Source organism: Apis florea, unplaced genomic scaffold, assembly GCF_048593485.1.
Source record: "Apis florea isolate Af1SG1 unplaced genomic scaffold, ASM4859348v1 contig_3496_pilon, whole genome shotgun sequence".
Lineage (NCBI taxonomy): Eukaryota > Metazoa > Arthropoda > Insecta > Hymenoptera > Apidae > Apis > Apis florea.
In genome coordinates, this window is record NW_028256773.1 from 7,551,277 (window position 1) to 7,576,856 (window position 25,580).

General features: G+C 29.7%; 2 protein-coding genes across 11 annotated transcripts in view; one reads left to right on the forward strand and one right to left on the reverse strand.

The window, feature by feature from the left end:
• The window catches only part of pip (heparan sulfate 2-O-sulfotransferase pipe), a 50,428-nt gene extending 48,783 nt beyond the window's left edge, over window positions 1–1,645 (forward strand). For all 7 annotated transcript variants that reach the window (XM_003690490.4, XM_012494620.3, XM_012494621.3 and 4 more), the window contains one exon: window positions 224–1,645. In XM_003690490.4, coding sequence (XP_003690538.1) covers window positions 224–420 — 197 coding nt within the window. In that variant the 3' untranslated portion in view covers window positions 421–1,645. The remainder of the gene's footprint in view (window positions 1–223) is intronic.
• A 1,652-nt stretch (window positions 1,646–3,297) lies between these two features.
• Gbs-76A (Glycogen binding subunit 76A) overlaps window positions 3,298–25,580 on the reverse strand; it is a 77,456-nt gene continuing 55,173 nt past the window's right edge. For 2 of the 4 annotated variants that reach the window (XM_086913621.1, XM_086913619.1), the window contains exon 2: window positions 3,298–16,202. In XM_086913621.1, the coding sequence (XP_086769747.1) occupies window positions 13,764–16,100 (2,337 nt within the window). In that variant the 5' untranslated portion in view covers window positions 16,101–16,202 and the 3' untranslated portion in view covers window positions 3,298–13,763. Of the gene's footprint in view, window positions 16,203–21,025; window positions 21,348–23,688; window positions 24,067–25,580 lie in introns of those variants that run through there. The other 2 variants (XM_031920418.2, XM_086913620.1) reach the window with 2 other exon arrangements.

The following is a 25,580-nucleotide window of genomic DNA, read 5'->3' on the forward strand; positions in this document are numbered from 1 at the left end:
ATACGTCAAGTTAAAGGAAGATAATTTTATATTTTATATTACAAAATCATCTCATTGTACAATATCTTTTTCTTTAATTAAGCAAATTCTTTTTTGATTTTTGACCTTATTATAATATTTCAATATATAATATAAAAATAATTGTGATGGATAAAAGTATGAATTCTCATAAATATCAGCAGTCTAGTAATTAATTAATGACGAAATAATTTTTACTTTTTAGACGAGGTGAATGCGTTTACCAGAATCAACCGGAATTTCTTCAAACCACCTGTCAGCGAAGAAGTGAAAGACATGGTGCGGAGCAATTTCACCAGAGAAATCGAATTTTATCAATTTTGCAGACAACGATTGTACAAACAGTTGAGGGCGTTGAAATTGACCAAAACTACACCTTTGTTGGAAAGCAATAGTTTGTAGAAGTATATATGAATAACTTGTCGAATTTTCTTCTCAGAAAAACTAGAGAACGTCGATTAAAAAAAAAAGAAAACATGTATTATCGATATTGAAAACGATAGATAATTCGTTGAATTTTTTAATTTAAAAAAAATGTTAAAAACTAAATTTGTATCAATTAGAAATAATTCGTCGAATTATCTTTCGATACACATCGACATAGGAAGAATCTCAAAAATATTTAAACGTCGAGAAACTTTGGCTTTACTTACTGATAGAAAATAGAGAAAGAAGAAAAAAAGAAAAAGAAAATATCAGAGTAGACGAAATTTTAGATGCCCATCAAAGAAACCATTTACATGGTAAAAAAAAATTAGAAACAATTAACGATTTGCGAGAATCATGGAAGATTATCACAATTTATAATTATAAAATTAATTAGATTGATCAAAATGTGATGAATTAACGAATGTTCCAATAAGCAATATCTTTTGTGATTCACGAACGAATGGAGTGCTTTCGATTCACAAATGGGACGCTTCAATCTGAGTGCCTATTTTCTTATTTTGTGATCTTTTCCCCTATATGTAAGGCGATGTGATCGTCGAATAAAATCGTTTGAACTGTAATATTTACGAAGAGATGCGTGTGACATCAAGAATATATTTATTTATTATTGTAATACAAGATGTCATCGATGTTTTGCGTAAAAAAAAAAAAAAAAAAAAAAAAAAATACGACACGTGTTTGTGAACGCGCGACATCATGGCGCTATTCGATCTTTCTTTCTTCTTCGATAATTGACAGATGATAATTAAAGAACATTGTAAAGACTGATCAGAAAGACAGAGATTGCTTTTTTATCGAGGGATTACTTAATTAATCTTAACAAAAGCACACAGGGTAACTGTTAGGGCAGCGTTTCTCAATCTTTTTTTGTAAGAACTTACTGTGTTGAGAGTGTAAATAGATGAATTAATAATTATACGAATAAAATTATGCATTATTTTATTATTTATAAATAAAATTGTGCGTATTTCGTTTATATATGCAATTATTTTTAAAAATTGGATCTATATTGATCTTCTTAATCTTAATTAATTGATTGAGAAACACTGCGTTAGAATATTGCTTTCCAGACGACATAGCCGTTTATTTTTAATGTTGACTTAAGCCGTTTTTTTAATGTCCATTATTTTCCTTCTTTTTTTTTTTTTCATAATAAACAGCTGCCATTTTTGAACGATATTGTTTATTTTTTGTTCTTCCCGAACAAATTTACTCCGATTTCTTTTTTCTTTTCATTAATATTTCAAATAATATCACTTCAATGATTATAAATTTGAATAAAAATTATGAAATAAAATAATATGTTGTGAATAATATATTTCAACTTACTCAATTTCAAAAAGTATCTGCCCATATTTGATAAATTGTGCATGACATTATATCTTCTTCTCGTGATAAAATGTAATTTTTCTCATTACTAATGAACAAGAATTGATAAAAAATAATTTATTGATATAAAAAAATGATGTAATGCAATCGGCAATAATTTCGTCATTCTCGATTACCAAAAATCACGACTGCAAATAAAATTCGTTGAAAAACAGTGGATATATATATAACAAATATAGATTAAGTTTTGAAAGGCAACCTCTTATGCAATGCAAAACAATGGCAAACTCGATACACGAGTTCTCTTCTCTTTTGGCAGCGCTAAGAATTCTCTAAAAATATACGAAGGCATCTTGGCCTAACCGGAAGGAGTATAGTTCAATTATTTTCAGCTGTTCGCTCGATTATTTTCTGATTGACATAGGGAATAATTTATTTCTCACTTTATATAGATTATTTTCCATAGATAATACGATTTGTACGATTATAATTTAAAATAATAAGTTACGATGATTAAAATAATAATTAAATAATTAAAAATTCAAAATATTAATAAATCGATCTATCTATATTTGTTTACAGATTTAAATATTTTGAATATAGACAAGAAAAATCACATTGAAATAAACATTGTCGATATCGTGAGATTCATGACCACAATATATGGCACTTCGTTCTATCTACAACTCAAATGATGAATTAAAGGTTTAAACTAACCTCAGATTGCCAGGTCACATCTATTGATAATAATTCTCAAAATTTGCATGATTGCATTTAAAAATATTTTTCTCGTTTTTGCATCTGATTTACGTAATTTGCAATCACTAATTGATTATACATAAAATACAAATAAAATGTTTTAATAATAATAATAATAATAATAAGGAATCGTGTATATATGAATTTTTTAATAAGTAAACTTTTTTCACTAAAATTTTAATAAAAACTAAACGCATCACAATCAATACTTTTTACGAATTTTACGATCTTTCTTTAAAATTTCTTTTTGATGTATGCAAAATAAAAGATAATGCGAGGCTAATCTCGTTATCATTGTAGTTTTAGAATACTGTAATTATATCATACTTAGTGTTCCATATAACTGTACCATCTGAAATATCTCCTAAACTAATAGGTTTTAGTTATAAATATTTTAAGCATAGTTTTTTATAGAGAATATTCTACATTTATTCGTTACAAAATATATGATTTTATTAAAAAAAAAAAATATATATATATATATATGACCTTCATATATCCTCCACGAATTCTCGAAAGAAAAAAGTAATTGCATCACATTATGCCCTCTCGAAATCATTTAACTTTTATCTTTTTTAAACATTTTTTGCTATGAAGAAAAATAACGACGCCAAGATAGCAATACCAGATATATTAGATTATTTTTCGTATTCTAAACGATCCGAAAGATTTATCCCATAAAAAATAAATTCTTTCAAAGATACATATAAAAAGGATCAAAAGGAGAAAAGAAAAAGAGACTGTCGATCGGTCTTCCGTTTATTGTCTCAATAACATATATAGAACATGTGTTACAGATACGTCTCTATTTATACTTGTGTAGATATACTTTTCTCATTCCTCCATCAAACATTCGCTCATCGCGTTCTATCGCAATTAACCCTTCCATTAGAATCTAAAACACTATTACCCACGCCACGTTCGTCCCTACGTAACAATAAAATTTGTAACATAAACTAACCTAACAAGAAGAAACATCCAAACAAACGTTATGAGATTAAAAATAGAATTTTGTCGACGTATTAATGGCGGAAGGAGAAAAAAAAGGAAAAGGGATATTTATAAAACCAAATTGACCGTTACATCAGCTACAATACGTATATTTTTGTTGTATACACATATGACATTCTCTCTCTTTTTCCTTTTTTTTTCTTTCTTTCTTTTTTTTTTTTTTTTTTTTTTTTTTTTTTAAATTTTTAAATTTTTCTTTCGGTAAAAGTGCATAAAATCTTAGCAATTGTTGTTATCAGTCTGAAGCAACGTTGCTTTTCTTTTCATTTCGTAATGAAACTTTTTCAGAGACCAGTTTTGATTAACTCCACTGTAAAATTTATTATCTATTATCCAGAGATTGTATATTGCTTTCGAAAACAAAAGAATGATTGATATTTATTTGTGAAACGAGATGGAGTTAATGAATTAACTTTTGATCAATGAAAAATTCAATTAAGTCCAGTTAAAATTCAAATTAAGTCTTGTTCAAGCAACGTGATAATTTTTCTTAAGTAATTTTCATAACGCAAATTATTGAGCAGCACAAATGACTCTTTGTATCAGTGGTTCTCAACTTATGAATCGCTAATTTATGATCCCTTTGACTCTGTTATTTTTGATTTATTCTCACTCTATTTGGCAGAAAGTTTGTTTGTGCGTAATAAAATAATCCTTCCAAAGTGATTTCTTTTCCAGAAAATTCTTCGATCCAATTTCAAGAAAATACTATTTTAACAGATGATCGAATATTTTTTATCAAAGATTATATTTTAAGAATATCAATTGTCACGCGTTATTAATAAAGATTAGAATACAAGGATTGAAGTACCAGAGTTGAAATATTTTTATAAATAAATAAAATCATTTTTTCATTTTTTACCATACAAGTTGAAATACCAAAGAGATACGAAAAGTTATGAATAAATGTTCTTTTTAAGTGTTACAATATCATTTCTTAGCGTTTCTAAAGTTATTTTTTTAATTATTATCCAAGGAGTGAAACATATTTGGAGGAGGTTAAAAATAATTCGAACAATATTACAAAAGAGGAGACGCGTCTCGAAAAAGTTGAGAAACACTGTTTCACATATTACAGAGGAACTGTAGAAGAAACATGATTTCTATCACGTATTTCCGCGTAAGTAATGCAAAACATCGAAGAGAATAAAAGATAATCGTATCCGTATTTCAAATTCATCGTTCAAAATCCATATACATATAACCATATCGATTCAACAAATTTATAAAAATATCTCGTATTTTTTTCCTGTACAAAATAAATATAAATATAATACGCAGAAAATAACAATTTCATTCTTTCTTTTTTCAACCTTATTCTTCTATAAATCGTATATATTTCATATCTATACAACATCACTGACCTTTCGCAAATAATCGAAACAGTAATTAAAAATGTAGATAAAGGGAGGCACAGTAAGAGACGCTTTTATTTTTATACTATCGTACAGATTACGCGCAGGCCCTATAAAGATATATATATATATATAAAAAAAAAAACACAAAAAAAAAAAAATGTTTTGATGAACGCGCAATTACTGCTCCTACCATGGCCTTCGACCGATCGAAAATATCGAGTGAAACGATTACATTGTTATCAACGACGAATTTCTTCATAAGATTATTCCATCTTTGAAATTTAAAGCTATGTAAATAGGCTCGTTTACAGACGAAATGTTGCATTGTGAAATACAAGAAATAAATTGTAAAACAGGATTTTGGATACAGACATTTACAGACATTTCTTTTCATGAGTATTATTGTTTCATATTTAGGGAACAATGTGATATAACGTGATTCAGAATATGTCGTTACAGAGAATAATAATTCTTTGCTCGAATGGTTGAAAATAAAATAATGCAGAGTTTAGTAATGAAGAAATTTTTTGAAACATTTTTTTCATACAAGAACAAGAATTCAACAATTTTTCAGTTCGAATCGCGCTATATCTTGTGTAACAATGAAATAATTATATAAAAATAAGGTTTTCAGGATCGGTAACGGAACATCATCGCTCTTTGCGGTTTTTCCCTTAATTTTCTTGTTCCAACTTTTCAATGATTCGTATAATTATAATTGAAAAGCACAGAAGAAGAGAAAATTGATGAGTTCATTTTTATTGATTTTTCATTTTTTTTTTTAATCTAGTAATTAAAAGTAACTGATAAAACTGGTGATTAATATGTAATTATTATAACAATTACTTTTAATCATGAGTTGAAAAATGATCTTTTGCAAAAACTGAAAAATGTAACTCATCAATAAACTGCGGATATTAATGCATTTAGATATGGAAAAAAATGTACAAAATATATATATATATATTATATGGAAAAAGTACATAAAATATACAAAATGAAGTATATCATGATATATTTATTTTACGTTTATGAAAAATTTTAATTTGCACGAACATCCGTAGTCTGCCAATTAATTTTTCTTCCTGTTGGTCCTTTAATTATTGGACTGCGTATATAAATACATGCATTCATGGACAAAAATGCACAAAGGGCACATAATAAACAAAACACGTACAAAATATTAAACTAACTCGACATTTAAGTTCCGACATTTCTTCACTTATATTTATACAAATTTGCATAATTATACGCAGTCTAATAATCATAAATCATAAGCATTGTTCATAAACCCAATGAATTCACATTATTTACAATTATTTATGCGACAAAAAGTAAAAAAAAAAAAAAAGCAGAAGTCTATGAAAATTGTATCGGTCAGTCTTGGCTCTGATTCAAGCACCTATCCACAGATCCGCGCTTTCGGACTTCTTTTATGAATAACGATAAATGATTATTCATAAAAAAAAAAAAAAAAAAAAAAAAAAACAAAACTCATTCACAAAAAAAAATTGCAATTAATCTTGCAAAAAACGCTGCCTTTAAGCATTGTTTTTTCCTAGGAAAAAGAAGTTTGGAAGAGAAACGAAAATAGTAAGCAAAGAACGATGATTCAATAAATATAGGAATTTTTCTTTCAGATCTGTGCCCTCCTGCACGATTAAACTAATATTATTAACGAAATTTTGAAATTAATGGAATTTTAAAAAAATACAAATTATTAATATTTACTAATTTTAATTACCAGTTTAATTACTAATATAATTAATCGGAGAATTCATAACAAAATTTTTTTTCAATATAATTACATATAAAACTCTCAATGGAATAAATATTTTTTTGAAAAAAATTTAAATCCTATATATAAAAGAGAACTTTAACTCAAAATAATTTTTTTTTCTTCTGAAAGAAAAAAAATTTGATAAAGATAAATTTGATTGTGAAATCTTTGTTATATATTGTAGTAAAAAATTTGATCAAATAAACTTTTATTAATCGTAAATCAACTGATTATTCAATTTGATTCGATATTATAAAATTTTGAAAAAAAGTACATTATCTACAATCTCAATTGATTGATATTACTAATTAATAAATTATAATGCAAGAGGATTCAGAAAAGGCAGAGATAAAAAAGGAAAGAAACAGACGTGTTAAATGATTAAAAGTTGAAATTATAAAGTAAAAATAACTATTAAAAATAAACAGAAAGATCCATATTAACATTTCCATCCTTTTTTACTTCTCTTTCATTCTTTTCATTCTCAACTACGTACACTTTATACGCACACATAAACATAGACACACATATCATACATATACATATAATTTTTCCTCCTCTTTTTCTATTTTTCTCTCGCACCTTAACACTTCAGTAATGTAGATTTTTTTTATTTTTTTAATTAATTTTCCCTTTTTTTCTTCTCATTTTTTGTTAAAAACTGCAAAAGGCTCGGTAATTGGACGAAAGCTCACGGCTCTACGGACTAGAGGTGCAACTTGTATTCTTACATGTACATTAGAATATAAAAATATACTACTGTTATAACTATGGGTTTTTCCTTCGTTCAATCTCGAACGTAGAAACGTCGTTTTTTCGACGATAAAACAAGATTTCAAAAAGTTTCTATTTATTGCAATGAAAACATTCACACGATTTAATGATCATTGTTCCTTTTCTCGTAAATGACTACACGCTGATTAAAAAGACTAGAAAGTTTAACTTAATAGGAAGCACAAGAATTTTCTTTATGTTAATTTTTGATTAATCAATTTTCTTGGATTTTTTAATCTTTATGTCAATATTTGGTTATTCAGATATCCAAGTATTATTATATTTATTCAAAACTAAATTTTTATCAAATATTTTTTTTTCTAAATTTTGTTAATAGAAAATTACTAGAAATTACTAGATTAATCAAAAGTTGGGTTAAGAATTTTGAGTATAAACATAAAGATTAAATAGATATAAATTATGATCAATTTTCGAACAAATTTCTGTATACGATCATGAGTATATAAACATTAAAAGAGTTCGAAACGAAAACGTATGATGAAACGTATGAAGAAAAATGGCACGATGTCAAAATATATTTCTACGTTCGAGATTAAAATTATACGTGTATTTCGATTTCTCGATTACGCAGATTCTCAAAAAAAATGGAAATCGATCTCTCTTACACAATGGAGAATCTTACGAACGAGATGACGATAATATATAAAATACGAACGAAGATTAACAAAAATAACTCATATCCAGTTTATTCAAGATGTCACGTGATAATCATAACAATTTTTTTACATTTATATTGTTGCAATTTTACAATGATCAAAATTGCATTAAAAAATTTATATCATTCTTCTTGAGTGACATCCTGAAATTTACAAAATTTATAATATGTATTCTATAAGTTTCAACAATTATGGACAATATAAATTGCTTTCATTTCATAATATTTCGTTTTTAGTTTTTTTTAGTTTGATGTGCAAGACACTTCAGAAATTTTATGATAAAAGATTTAAAGAATCTTTCCTATTATTTGAAATTAAAACTTGTGCTAATGAATAATAATAGATGTTTTTATAAAAATTATTTATTAATAGTATTATATATTTTGAATGATATACATATATTTTTTTTTTAGAAAAATTTTCAGAATAATGCATCTGAAGTGAAAATTACAGAAACAAAGTTTCTACTGAATTGAACACAAAAAGTATCTGGCAGTAGACTGTCTCTTCTTATTTCATTTTTCAAGATTCCTTTTCATTATGCATTTTTATTTCAATTCCTATTTCATCTCCGTTGTACTTTGAATAATTTGTGCTTTATGAATCAAATATAGATATCAAATTTTCACAACAGAAGTCACAAAAAAGATATTACAAAGGTATGAAAGATAAATATATATATATATATATTTTTTTATATACTTAATGAAATATCTTGCACATTAAACTTTATTTTCCACAACATATAATTAAAATATTTTAATTGATGACTTTGATATAATTGTCTTTATAAATATCGATAACCATCATTCTAATGGAAGAATATTCTTTCTGTAGTTAACCAGAATAAAATTTAACTTTGTTTCCTTTTTTCTTTTAAGATGTGTATATATACAAAGGATAATCTATAGGAAAGGTTTCCTTTTAATAGATTTTGTGTTGAGTAATGTGAAGGGCTTCAATAATGGTGGTTATCATGCGCCTAAATTTAACTTTTTCAATAAAAGTTTTCATTGATCCATTCTTATATTCACATACACTATTAATAAAAAATTTTGAAAGTAATAAGGAATTTAGTAAATAAAAAATAAATCAAAGCTTGATGAATAATATAATATAATAAAATAAAAAAAAAATACAAATTAGAATTAAATTTTTAAAATGGCCATATTCTTTTTTATTATCTTTGAATAAATTTTGGGCATTTTATTAATTTTTTTTGTTGAAAGAAAATTGTCAATGTTAATATTTATCATTAGTGATTACTTATATAATATTTATTTATTAAGATTTTTTATTTCATATAAAAATATGATTGCTTTCAAATTTTTGAATATTAGTGTAGATCAGAAAACTATACAACAATTTTCTATCAACAAGTATGAATACATTTGAGAGTGAAACTCTCAAAAGTTATGAACAAAAAATAAATTAATAAAAAATTAATAAAATCAATGAAAACAATATTTTTAAATGGCTTATATTATTATAACACAATACCATTTAAAATACCATTATAGAACTTTTATTTACTATTAAAAATCACTAATGGCACAATTTTCTATTTTATTTCACTCTTAATTACTTTATCTGATAATTAAACCATGAATCTATATTTTATATAAAAATTGAATAAAATAATTTTAATATGAAATAATAATAGATTTAAAAAAATTGCTAAAAAAATGTTTTCATTGAAACATAAAAAACAAACAAATATTTAAAAAAAAAACAGAAAAAAATTTCATTTTTTTACAAAAAGTATCTCTTAAGAGAAATTTAAAAATATTTCCTCTTATTGATGGAGAAGGAAAGAAACATTTACATGAATGAATCGATTAATAAATATTCTGTCCCTCGTGTTAATAATATGATAAAATAAAAAGAGAATAAAATAGCAATGCAACGATATCCATGCGTTTGATATAAAAATTAGGTAAGATTCATATTGGCCATATAAAAAAAGAAAGAAACACGAAAAAATAAAACACGATATCCGATAATTAAGAATTCGATAATCGTATTGTAAATATATCATCGTTTAAAATATATCGATATATACGTATATGTATATATATGTGTATATATATATACAATAAAAACTTGCGTATAACTTTCAGGAGAAACTGTAAATATTATAATATATATATATATGATTAAAAATTGATTAATTTGTACAGAAAACAATCTATTCTTCGAGACACATTTGCCACCAATACTGACGCCAGTTATGTACAATTTGTATAATGTTCTCTATGTGTATTGTATAGAAAGCACTTGTTCACGATGAAAATTGTTACAAAAAATATCTTAAGAATATATATATATATAGTGAAATCTTAATATCATTCGTTCGTTTCTTTGTTAACATTATATTGCTGTTACTACTTAAACTTTAATCATCATTGTACCTTCGATGGTCAAATACGGTAACAGTGGTCGGAATTACAAAAGAAACGCTTAACATTAGGAAATAGGGATGGGATGATACTCGAAACCTTGAAACATCCAAGGAAATTTCGAGATTTGCAATTTTTCAAATTACAAATTCTTCGGATTAGAGACTCAAATAAATTCATTATATGAAATTTTATTTGAATAATTTAAGAGAAAAATTAAATTTCCAAAATTTGACAAGTTAATTGCCATTCAAAGATATTGAATATTTAGAAATAATTAAAATCCAATTGGCAGATTACTTTGCTAGTCAAAATGGTTTACTTTGAGTTTGAACAGAAACAAAAATTTATTAAAATTTTAATATATAATATATAAATAAATATATATATATTTATACATATAAATATATATATATAAATAATATATAATAATATATAAATTTTAATATTGAGAAAAAAGAAAAAAAAAGACTATTCCGATTTTCGAGAATTTGACAATCTTTCAATAAATTTTTGTAGATCCAAGAATCAGGTTTCGACCCATCTCTACTCAACATTACTAAAAAATATCGTGATGTCGTGAAATACTAAAATATATATATATATTTATATATTATTTCGTATAATTTCAAATTGTGCACGCTATTCGATTATTATTTCTTTCTCTCTCGATCATATACATACACTCGCGAAGGTAAAAGGTTGTCAATTATAAATTGGTTCATTATTCTTGTGATCTTATTAATCATTTATCGAGTTTAGTTAATAACCACTGTTGTCACTTATCGTTTCGCTATTCAAATGGAATAAAACACGATCACATTTCTAAATGCGAAACCCGGACACACGACAACAGACAATATTGCTAATGTTGCTTCTTTTAATGCACAATGTGCCCACTATTGTGACTCACCATTTTCGAATCGTTGCCAAAACGCTGAAAATGTCCTCAGAATAATCTTGTCCTCGGTTTGACTCGTCTAATTGCTAGCTTGGATTGAGTAGACAACACTAGTATAGGTTAAGCACACAGTGAGATTTAACGAAAATAAATCATCACTCACGCATTATGCCAGGAAGCGCAAAAATGAACGAAATTATCGAGCAAATTTCTTCGATTTTAATTTTAATTTTTTTCATTTTATTTTTTCTATCAACATTTAATCAAATAATTAGTTGGCATAGATTGGAATTATATAGTCGATATAGAAATATCCTTAACAATTTTTCAAAATTTTCACTGAGCAAACATTTTCATTGTCTTTCTTTTCTTTTATAATATTTGGTTATATTTCAATTCATCAATTCCAAGAATATCTATTTATAGAGATAACTAATTAGATGATAACTGTACAATTCTCAATATCATTGTCTGATGTCATTTAGATAGTGACGTAGTAGAGAATGGTGAGCGCGTTACTTGGCAATGAGATGCGCTAATGCGATTCGTATGATGACGTTACGTTGCCAAGCAACGCGCCTTCTATCAGTTCCAACGGTTCTTCTTTCATCGTTCCTTATTAGATTAGTATCTTGTGTCTAGTCTCTAGTGATGTCATATCTAAGTCACGATGTAAAGTGCATTACTATATTTGGAATCTCTTTTCCAATTACATTCATGTTATCAATATTATAGTTGTTACAGTTATTTGTGAAAGACTTCTCAAAATAAAAAAAAATTCTAACCTAACTTTTCTTCAAATTTCGCATCGATCTTTACATTAGTGACTCCAAACTTTTGATCATCAGTATATTTGCACTATAAAAAAAATTAAAAAATTAAAATTAATAATAAAACAAAAAGATAGATTTATTGTTAAAAATTAACACAAACCTTCTCCGTTTATAACAAGATTAAAAATTTTCGTCACATTTCTGGCATCCTGGCGAGTATAGAAATTCATATGCGTGATAAAAATAAAATTGTGATTGATCGGTTATTTCGACATTATTTCGACGACTTATACAGTGATATAGTATTTATTGATAGATCAGGCCTCGATTTCCCTGATTTGCGACGATCACATGATTGAAATTCGGAATCAGGAAAGAAATATTCGTCAATCGTTAATTATCACATTTCATTCGAAACGTTTTTACAAACAAGATACGATGATATATTATCGATGATATATCGATTCTTGCGATTCTTTCCGATTTCATATAATGGCACTAGATCAGATTGGCACAGATCGAATTGATTTCGATCGAATACTTAGTCTCCAAATATTTTCAATTATTTTACTCGTACCATCTATCGTTGCTAAAAGTATGCTAGGTCACTGAACTAAATAAAACATTCATCTCAAACAAGACCCGGATCATAATCTCGAAAATTTGCCGAGCGGATATGTTTTCTGTGTAGATAAAAGTTCGTCGAGAGAGGTTTGTTCAAACCTTAACGAATCGATTCAACGATACTTGTTTAATATTTAAAAAATAGTTAGGAGAGAAAAAAAAAGAAAAAAAAGCCTCCTCGAAGCGATACCACCTTTCAAAGCAAAAATCCTTCCAACGAATGTCTCGTTTCGTAAAACAGTCTCCTTTTAAGCGCCAACATTTCCAACTCTAATCGATGTGTGTGCTATTTTTTAGACACATTAGGCTCAGTTTTGGCGTGAAATCTTGTAGAATTATATTAGGTACTTTCTAGGAACGTGAAAAATATAATCCTCATCATCATGCTCTTCGTTGACGAAGTTTCGAATGTTTCATGCTCGCTTTCCAAATCCCATTTTCTTTCCAAGAATACCTCAGCGTCTCTTCTAAAAACCACCATCTATAACCGTAATTGCGGATTCTCGCTCGTAAAACAAGGAACAACGAACGTGTGTAAAAAATCAGTCTATAACGAGTGCATCAAGTTTCACGCGATCATGCGGCAGGAAGGAATAATTGACGCCAGTGCTGCCCTCTTCGATGCTGCCACCAGTTCCTTCTCGATCGACGCGAGACAAATATGTACAGTAGATATATATATATATGTATGTATATGTATATATATATGTACTCTAGGAACGTTTATACAACCATAGGCTCTCCCTTCCCTTCTTCATCGACACTGTTCCACTTCTTCTATCTATCTCTGTCGTTAGCCTTCCTCTCGTTCGGGTCCTCCCCAATTCAGATTCTTCGTCTCCGATGGTGTATCCACGTGGCGACCAACACCCACAACGCAACCCGTGCGGGCATTGCATACGGTAATCGGTCAATAGAACACGGGTGACCAATCGTGATGATGTTGGTTCGCTTGTGCCGTGATCGGTATATAGCCAACGGTCGGCGAGGCTGGTAAACACTGGAAACAGTAATTCAAGCCAGCGTTGTTGTCCCAGTACTGCTCGCCTTTGCACTGGAATCGAACGGCGAATTCGAGTCTCTGGCCGACTGGCAACGTATGACAGTAGAGAAGGAACGAGAATTTGTCGCTGAAACCGTCGCACGAGTTAGGCACGTAGGTGGCCTGCAGATCGCTGAAATTACGCCACGAGTTCAACGTGTATCTGATGTGCACCGATTTGTGGAAATCGAGGTTGATCACGCGGACAGTGCCTTGGATGCAGAACGCGAGAGGATCCTGGACGAGCACATTCTCCAGGCACACGCGACGTTCCCGAACCAGGTCGAGGAAGTTGGGTTGGCCGCCAGGCTGTTGGAACAGAGGCACCAAAGTTCTGTCCAATTTACGGGGAGGGATCGCGCATGTGGAGCCACGCCTGCTTTCCACGTATCTGGCCCCCCATTGGCTGGAATTCGGCAAGGGGCTCGTATTGACGGGACTCGTGTCCTTCTGGAAGATATCGTCGTAGATCAAGTCGCTATAGGCTGAGTTGGGGATTTTCGGGATCTCGTCCAAGAAAGTGCGCACGTCGGCAAGATCTAGGCCTAGCACATCCGCGAATCGGACGATCTTCTTCCTGCCAGGCGTGCCAGGTGGAGTTTTCCCCGTTTTTAAAGAAGAACTTCGTCTGATCTTTTGTGGTCTCTCCTCCTCTTCCTCCTCCTCCTCCTCCTCTTCCTCCTCTTGCTCCTCGATGTCTTCCCGTGGCTCCTGATCCACGACGCGAACAACGTCGTCCTTTACGGTTGGACTGGTCGCCAGTTTGTGCAGAAGAAGACACATCTTGTCCTCGTCGCTGCTATTCGTCACGGTTCCGTTCTCTATTTGTACCTCGTTCTTCGTTATCTCGGTCATCCCATCCGATACGGGATATTCCAGAGTGAAAGCACCAGGGATACTGTTCGTCGTGCCGGTGTATGTGGAACGATCGTTGACCGTCTCGTTTCCACCGTCGATCTCATCCAACTTGAGGACGTTTTTCGACGAGTGTTGCGGCTTCTCCTCGTCGTAAGGGAGATCCTCCTCGTACGTATCGGACGAATCCGGAGACTCCTCTTTGGCAAGATTCCTAGCGTTCTTAATGTCCTCGAGCTTCCCATTCTCCGACAAACCGTTCACGAAATCGACCTCGTCGGTACCATCGGCGTGTTGCACCACCGTCTCGTCTCTCCTGTTCAATGAGCAACCGATCACGATCCTCGATCCGTTTACGGGTATCTCGGAGTCGGAATGCGACTTGGGCAATCGATTCTGCATGCTCAAGCCAGGGACATTCAATTTGGAGGGACTTTCGTCCTGGAGAGAGACGGTGCTCTCGTCGAACGTGCTCCACAGCGACTCATGGCTGGGCGATGTGGACGTTTCCTGCGAGTTTCTGTCGTTCGAATCCTCCGAGCTGCACACCGACGTGTCGTTCTTCCTTGCCTCCTTGTTGCCGTCGCACACCGCGTTGCTCTTCCTGTACGAGGCGCTCGACTCGGACGTGTCCTCGGAATGTTCCACCACGTTGAAGTCCAGCTTTCTGCGATAGGAGGCGGCATTCTTCGCTTTGGTGTCGCATCCGTTAGACAGATTTGACGTAGTGATCTCGCTGTCGGACGTGGTCACGGGATCGAAGAACATCTCGTTCTTCGACTTCTCCACGTCGGATGACTCTGGATCGAAGAAAATATCGGAGGAATCGCTGTCCGGTGACGTGCCTAGCAACGGGGATGCGTACGCGTAGCCAGACTCAGAATCTATGCTGGAGAGCACTGCTTTGGACCCGTTGGGCGAGCTGTGATGGATGCTGCGATGATTCGACTTCAACACCTCCTGGTTCACCACCAGATCCGCCACTTCCGCCGCGGTGGCTTCCTCCGCGGGCGAGCTGAGGCCATCCTCGAATTCAAGATCGAAGTCGTAGCAGAGATCCGTGTCAGGATTGTGGCGCGGTTGGTGCTGGAGAACGTGATTGTTGGTCGTGTTGTTCATGATGGACTTGGCCGTTGTCGTGGAGCGCAACCAGGATGTCTCTTTGGGCAACGAGGGGGATTCTTCGTTTCGTTGGGAACTGTTCTCGCCACCCAGGGACGTGAGCCGTCGGTGGAGGCGTCTGGCGAACGCCTCGGCTCGTCCACGGCAGCTGCTCGGGAAAAGGGAGCTGACCAGGCCACAGGAAGGGCCGCCACTGTGGGCGCTGCCCGCCGAATCCGTGCTGCCCATCTCGAGGACGGACGAGCCGGATGTCCCGTCGGCGTGCCTGCCCTCCGAGGGCGAGGTCGTACTGCTACCCTGCTCTTCCGCCTCTCGACTCTCGGTGCTCGCCTGCAAATTTACCGAAATTTCGTTATTCCATTGATTGCTAGTCGCAACGCTGTTTTCTTATTATTTAAGTCTTGGAATTTTTAAGTTTTATGACAATTAGAAAAGAGAACTTGAAATTTTTTCATAATTACAATAATGTAGTGCATGATGAACGTTTGGAAAGATTGGAAACAGAATGAGAAGTAGAATTAGTTAATTGGAAAGTAAGTATATCGAGAATTGTTAGAATTTGGTTTAGAAAAGAAATTTTGATAATTACAATAGTGTATGGATAATTGTTTGGATTAATTAAAAGTGGAATGTTTGAAAGTGGAATAAGTTATCTGAGAAGTAAGTGTTTTTTGTGTAAGGAGCGAGAAAGAGATATTGCTATATATTTTAAGTTTTTAAAAACAAAAAAAAATTGAAATTCCAATTAAATTGGTAATAATAATAATCTATTTTGTTAGAATTATGAAATATTTGCATTTATCAATCTATTGATGTTTAAAAAATATATATGTTGATATAAGGAAATATGGTCGCCGATTTTTCAAAAAAATTTACGGCGCAGAAATAAATTTAACTTCTCAATCTTTCGCTTAATTGACACAATACACGTTCCTTATCGGCTAAACCGAGCTATCCCATATATTTAACTGAAGTCACCCGCGTGATAGAATGAGCCAAGAACGAGGAAAATTAATTATGCATTAATGGAGAAACTTTTCTTGTGAAAAGTTGTGAATTTAAAGGCAATATGTACCCAACTAAGTAGTTTTAACATCGATCAATCTTTGATTTTAATAATTCTCTATTAATAAAATTGTTACGTTGTAATCTAAATCAATATGCCGAAGAATTGTGATCCGGTTGGCTTTGAGAATCTTTTAATAGAATGATAAGAAATTTTTATAATTTGATTTTAAGTAGAAATTTATTGATATAATATCACGTGTTATTACTATTTTTACAAGTACGATTGAAGAAATAGAATTTTACAAAAGATATACCTATATTCTTTAAATACTATAGTGCATAATATACTTTGAACGCTTTTATATTTTTTGTATGTATAAATTATATTTTAGATTTTTTTACATTTGAATTTTACAAAAATTTTACAAAAATGTATAAAGATTCGTAGTCTAATTATTCAATAGTTAAAAAAAATATATTAAAAGTAAGGACAAATAAACTAATCGAATTTATTTATATTTATCATTTTCTGAAATTAAAAATAACATAAGAAAATCAACATGTCAATCAACATGTCAATAAGTTTTTTTCGAATATGTTTAAGCATAAAATAGAGATATAAAATATAAAGAAATCAATTCATCAATAAATATAAAGAATAGCAAGCTAATTATTGCAAATTGTGAAATCCTCTGAAAATAAAATTCACGAATCAATTCAAGGGAATATAACTTACATTTTGCTTCCTGAATTCTTCATCAGGTTAGGTTAGAATTATTTTTATCCATACGAAACGTGAGAACAAAACCACGATACCCTTTCACGGGTGACAACGCGCATAATGACACGAAATCGGGATCGTAACAATTTGTTTCCAACAGATTTCATACGCAATATGTGATAGCATGTGATCTCACGTAGCGCGATAGTCGAGTGTCCCTTCGTATAGTTTCGTAATCACGCGAGGGGTCGCGCAGGGTTCACGATCGTCATTTGAATACAATTCGCGGCCAACGGATCGAATCTTAGGCGCAGCGTAGTATAAATTTTCTCATCTCCTCGCCATTTGCACGTATCTCCTCGTAAATCTTTCACTTCCGCTTGATACACGACCGCCAAGCTTCCCGTACTAACCTGAGAAACGAATTTACGCGATGGCGTTAATGAACGATACACCGTTATCTTGGTCACGAAATTTTCAAAAAAATTAATCCCAGTTCTGTTCAAATATCCTTGGGACAAAATGGTATAATGATTTAGTATAATAGATATCGAATGTTATGATAAATGGAAAAATTTGAGGAAAAAAATTAGAGGAAAATTAGATAACAAAAATTTGGAGACAAGAATTTAAAGTTAGATAATGAATGCTAAAATAGTTTAATATAATATTGAATATTTTAGTGAATTAAGAGAGAGGAAAATTAGATGATGAATAATAAATTTGGATATATATACTATTATTTTATATAAAAATAGGTGAGAACTAAAATTTTTGTTCCTTTTTAATATTTATTTAATAACAAATAATTAAAGTAAATTACACATTAACTTCTTCGATTGTCAATTTTAGTCAGTAGCTAAGAAATGAATAGATTGATTGTTGAGTGTGTCTTTAGTATCTATAATCTATAAACATAGTGAATGTCGTACAAAAGAGATTAAAACTTAAATTAAACTTATCTTAACCTATCCTATCTATCTATATCCCTGAACCTAAGCCAAATCTATTCCAAACCTTAAAATTACGATATATAGTATTTGAAATATTTCTATCTAAAATTATAACCTAATCTTAACTTATTTTACCTATTCTAAACTTATTTCAAATTTCTGAAGTAAAGTATTTAATATTTAAAATATTTTTATCTAGAATTATATCCCCTAATCTTAAGCCAAACCTTATATATAATATAACCTAATATATAATATAACCTATACTATATAATATAACCTAAATTTAATTTAAATTTATTCTAAACCTAAAAATACGATATATAGTAAAATATATACTAAAATATTTCTGTTTAAAATTATAATCCGTATTAATAATTATCAAATAAATAATTCAATCAACTTCAATTTAATACATGAAAATAACCAAAAAAAAAAAAAAAACACTTGGCTACATGAATCATAATATATCGCCATTTTTTTAAAAAAGTTCTTATCGACAATATCCAAAATATCATTGTTAAAAAGAAATTCGTCAATTACAAAGTTTATTTTTCGTCATAAGCTTAGCGACACAACGACGAAGAGCAGTGAACGTGAAGCTTCTTCAGCGGTTGTAACGGTTCCCGGGGTCGAGTACTAGACGCACAATCATATTATTATCCGCCACAGTTAAACTTACAACCGCTATTACAACGCTGTTGTTGTAATAGCTTCGAATTACGTTCATCGTTCATCGTACATCGTGTAATCCTACGTAGCAGCATCCTTGGACGAGAATAACCCGAGTCCTCCTATTTTTATAAGCATTTCGATTCTATAAGCCGGATTTATTGGCTTTCCTTAAGATTATTTTCAATTCCCTTTCAACCTTCACGTGATGGAAGATTTTAGGAACTTTATACAATATTTCATTCTCTTAGGAAAAATTTCTAGATGAAATAATTTTAAAAATTCGAGAAGAAAATTTTAAGAATTTCGAATATTGTAGATTTAATTCTTCTGGAAAAAAACTTGTTTTTATCTTCAAAAATTCGAGAGAAGAAAGATTTTAAAAATTTCAAAAGTTGTGAAGAATTTCATTTTTTTTTTTTTAAATTTTAGAAATTTTAAGTATATAAATAATAGATATGTATGTAACTGGAATGCTATAATAATATATTTCATTTATGTATTTTCATTATTCAATGATAGATTAATATGATAAAAAGAAGGTATTTAAAGACGGCGTATATAAGTGATTTATATATTCTTAATATGCCTTGATAGTCCGACTGCACAAAAAAAAAATCTATTAAAGATTCGTTGGAAGTTAACCCCGTAATTAAGTTGCACCTTTTTGAATTAATGATATAGCTCAGCTGTCCGCCTATATTTATCGCTTACGTTACGTAAAAACAAAGAATCATTAAAAATTGTAGAACATTAAGAACATTCATAAAACACGTTCCATATATTTTTCCTCCATTAATAATCTCATCATTTTGAATAATTTTTCTTATATATAACAGCAGTTTTCGAAATACACGCAAAAATATTTATACATACTATACTATCCATAATATCATACTTTTTGAATCGAAGTATAAGTTAGGTTATATTTATACATAAATTTAAATATATGTAAGAGTAATTTTTATTTCTATATTTCTAAGGCTTGAATTAAGTTTAGATTAAATTGAATGACAAATTTAGGTTAGGTTCGAGTAAAATTTGGAATAAGTTCAGGTTATGTTAGATTAGATTTGGATTAGATTTTATCAAAAATACTTACAACGCTGAATATTATATCATTAAAATTCGAAAGAGATTTAATTTAAATTTGTGAATTTAATTATCCATATCAATCATCGATTTGTTTGTAAACAAGAAGACAAAATTCACGTTAATGACATCGAAGAGAAATTTGCAAGCACTGATCACAAGATTTGGCTTTCAGCCAAAATTGTTAATAGAAAGAACGAACACAGGAAATGTGGATGATCGTCATCCTAACCTGTGTTGAAATTTTGACGCGCAAAACGTTCTCTCAAGTTGCTCTTACGACACGAAAATCTCTTTTTACATTTATGTTACAATACAATAATGAATCTATCGACATAATCAATGATGAAAATGAACAAAATTTGAATTCCAATAGTTTCATATGAACATATTTTTCTAAACTATGTTTCGCTTCAATTAATTAAATTATGGAAATATATTTGCAATGATCAAAAAACACATCGAATAATTAAAAAAAAATATAATATTTTTAAAATTAAATATAGTATTACAAAAAAAATTTACAATATTTATATTTCACAATTTATTTTCTAACCTAAAAAAAAATATATATATATATAAAATATAAAATCCTAAAAAAAAAAAAAAAATAAATTTGTATCTTACAATTAAAAAAAATAAAAAAAAAAAGAAAGGTACTTATTACCTTTTATATCAAAATAAACAAAAAATTTCTACGTTCTCACCTTTCCCTTGAAGTTACCATTGCACTGCTCCATGCAAGGCGAAGAAAATAAAAACAATAAGAGGATGGGTTCAGGAAGGCAACAACACAGTCGCGTAACGTATACACATGAAGCGAGGAGGAAGAAACGCTCTCGTTTCGCTTTCTGCCTTGCAATCGCGGAGGTCTGGCAATTATTTTTGGCGCCGAGCTCACCATAGTCGATCATCGAAAGCAATTGGTCGAAAGAAATGGAGCGTGATGACCACCATGATTCCACCGGCTGATCTTGTCGATACATCGCCAATTCATCGATATTTAATCGATATGGGGAACTCGACTTCCTGTGTAAAAGTTCGAAGTGTTCTTAAAATCAAGCAACTCGTATGATAGTTATTAATAGAAATAAATTCGTTTATTTTCACGTATAGTGAAATCTCTATATTTGCCGATTATCGAAGTGAAGGAATATACAATCAATAAAAGTTAACGAAAAAAGAAATAATCGTGTCCTTAAATCTCAAATAAATAAAATTTTAAAATTGAATTTTCATTAAAAATTTTAAATAAACTTTGACAAATATGAATTTTTGGACGAATATCGAAATATTTTCTTGTCGAAAAAAATATGATGAATTTAATAAATATTGAACTGCATTATATATATATAAACTATTTATTTTAAAAACTATAATTTATCAAAGTACAAAAAAACTGAATTATAATAAACCATTTTTGAAAAAAAATGAAAACGAAAAAAAACGAAAATATTTTGTCATATGAAAAGAGTGATGAAAGTTAGAAAAAACTGTCACATTTTGACCTTTTATATTTTGGCATCTATCAACAATAAACACAATTTAATCACAAGACAATTGTGAGTATTCGAATGCATGAATAAAAAGCATGTGATACAATGTGTAATAAAAAGAATGAAAAAGATAAAACGAGGAAAGGAAAGAAACCAACGAATTAGATAACTCGTAATATGATTCTATGGATTGCATTACCTTTCGTTGCACTTGTGATTCAAGAAGTTTCTAAGTTAAAAGGTAAATAAACGAATCGATCGAAATAATAAAAATTAAATTAAAGACGCAAGAAATTTATGAATTATTTATTACTATGCAAAAGAAAAAAAAGGAAAATATAATTTGATATTTATAGCTTTATATCGCTTGATATTTGGTCCATTTTAAATCAATTTATAATTTCTAATATTATTATATTTTCACATAGTTAAGAATATTTAAAATTCATTATTCATTTTAGAATATTTGAATTTTTTTACAAGAATTATTTAATGTCTTATTTATAAAGTTTAAGTAAAAGACAAGAATTTTGCATAATTATCAAATAAAATTTATGATATTATTCAAGCAAAACGTTATATAACAATTTATCATAGATTCAAATAATTTATATTTATAGCATAATCTTAATCTATAATTTAGCTTCATTTATATTTGAAAAATCTAATACGAATTTTCTTTTATATCTCTTGTATTCGACCATCTGCATATTTTGCAATACTGTTGAAACATTTATGTAACATAGTTATCATATTTACATAATTATGGAATCTAATTTTACTTAGATAAACTAGTTATTATCAACAGATCAGAGATATTATTTCTAACCTATTATATTCACTCTTAAGTTATTAATTAGATTATCCGTTTATCGGTTCTTTCGTAATTCTTTTGTTTTTATTTTTTTTTTTCTTTTTCCATTTTTTAGATCTAATAGTAAACGAGTTTCTAGGATAAAAATACCCTTGGAATCCGGTCAAACAACACGAAGACTGAATATACAAAGACATGGGAGACTTTATTATAGCTTGTAATGATAAATTAAATATGTTTTGGCAACAAGCGTAAAGTACGCCACAATTCGAAAGTTAAATTGACTTAATGATTTTATGACATGTGATATCATTGGGACAATTTTCTCTGAAATACAAATTTTATACAATGATGCTGATGATATTTTATGAAATTTGAATATATGGATATAGTATTAACTAAATTACAAATAAACAAAATGATATAAAAGAGAAAAAGAAATTAAATAACATGAATATATTATTTTTTTTTTTTTCATATTTCGCGATAACTCGAACACAATCCAAGTTTAATTCAAATCTAACCTAAATTTTTCACAAATCTATTCCAAACTACATTCAATATTCACAAATACAATATACAATATACATAGAATATTTTTTACGCATATCTTGGAAATTTAGCTTAATCCAAATCTACATTTAATATTCACAAATACAGCGCAGAAAAAATATTTTAGTGAATATCTCAATTCTATAGCTACTTCAAAATTAACCTAAATCTATTCAAACTTTCAAATATTGAAAATCGATAAAATCCTATTTTAAACAATCATAAAAAAAAATAAAATATAAAATCAATTATGCTATTCCAAAAAAAGAAAACACTATCATTAAATAGATGTAAAAAAATTAGCAATTATTATCTTAAAATCAGTTAAGAAAAGTCTCATATCAAAACTCGAACGAGTTGCACGTACACTAACCTAAAAAGAAAAATACAGTCGATAAAGACCTAATTACGAAAATCCACTATAGCAATCACTTTTAAAAACCACTTAAGAAAACTTCCCTTACTAAAGTTCGAACGAATCACGTGTCATTCCAAAATAATTACGCACCTGGACGACGACGGTCGTGTACAAGCGGCTACGAAGAGGGCGCTTGCTCTATTATTACGCGCAGAAATGGCAACAAGAAAGGCATAGTATTGCGCCTCCGGCATGCAAACGCTTCTCTCCTCTGTTTCGCAGCTTCAGGTTACCACTTCGGCCCCGCCGACATCGCCGATCCTATCTGAATCGTAAACTTTCTTTATCTGGATCATAAATACAAAAAGAAGTTCGCCAAGTGGCTCGCGGGCTTCTCGAGAGTCAGGGCGTTCCCCAGTTTCATGCGACGTTCGTTGCACGTCAGAGTCTGACGGCCAACAGCCTTCGAGCCTCGTCTTACATAACGATTATCTATCACGCACGCCTAGACTTCCGATAGACGATCGGCTTTGTGTGTGGTGCACACGCACGCTACATTCCGACTCTAAGGCTCTATATAGAAGAAAAATAGATATTTCACTCTCTCTCTCTCTCTCTCTCTCTCTCTCTCTCTCTCTCTCTCTCTCTCTCCATAATTTTCTAAAATCGAAAAACGATTCGATTAGTGATGGATCCAATTCGCGAGTAAGTTTGAATTGGATTTAAATATTTTGTACTAAATTATCTTCCGACAAATCGTTATTGAATTCAAATGTTAAATCTGAATCAATATTTAATATAAATTTAAATGATTCAAAACGCAAGTGAAAAATATTTTTATATAATTATTATATAAAAAAAAAGTTAAAATTAGTTAAATACTTAAGAATATAAATTTTTTAAATTTCAATTTAAATTTAAATTTATTGAAATCAAATTTACTAACAAATTATGCATTTGTATTTAGTTTCATCTCTTTTTCATAACTCAATTTTTGTTTCTTATGAATCTAAATATTATTTATTAAATATAATTTTAAACTAAACAGTCAAAATATTTAAAAATGCAGTCAGAATATTGAATTTCGCGCCATGAAATTCTAAATGTTTTAATTCTGAAATTTATAATTTATGATTAAATAATTTATCATGTCGTGAAACGAGAAAATAGAGTAAACAGACTCGAGTATTCTTGACAATAATTGAGTAATTCAAAAGATGAACGGAGCCTGGAAGGGATCTTTGAATCTACGTTACGATACGGTACAAATTATAATGATGGAGGAGATCGAAGCATTCGCGGTATAATTTGAATATTCGAACGCAAAATTTTTTTCGCTATATTTTTGCTCGCGTGATGCCCGATAACGGTACGATCAATTATTCGCAATAACTTCTCGATACATGATACTAAAGATACTATTTTTAAAATTTAATATTCTCGCGGTGTGCCTTGATGTTCTACACTAAATATAGCCGGCAATAATTGTATTTCTGTGTTTCATAATGACTCCAACCTAACCGAACAAGCCAATAACTATTGTTTGGTAGATTAGCATATTTGTATTCGATGAAATATTCCATCATTTTTATAGAAATTAATTGATTTTCATTTTACTTTTGCTATTTTGAAATATTATAAGAAGATTAAAATAAAATAATAAAATATCAAGCAGCGGTTTTCAACCTATACCAAATATGTATATTGAATTTAAAACATAATAGAAATGGAAATCATTAAGAAATTTACGAATTATTTTGATTGTATTAAAAAGAAAATAAATTATATATTATATATTATTTTATATAATTATATATAAAATTTAATTATATATTAAATTTAAATTTAAATTGATGAAGAATTTTTGAAGAAAATTTAAGACCTTTATCAATAATGTTAATAGATTGTGACAATCTCTTCCTTTCACTCATAAATGAAAAGATTCTAGAAATCATTGTATGAATTTTATTTATTTTAAAAATAAAATTACTCCAATAATAAAATTAAAAATGATTAAATATTATCTACGTTTTGCAATTCAT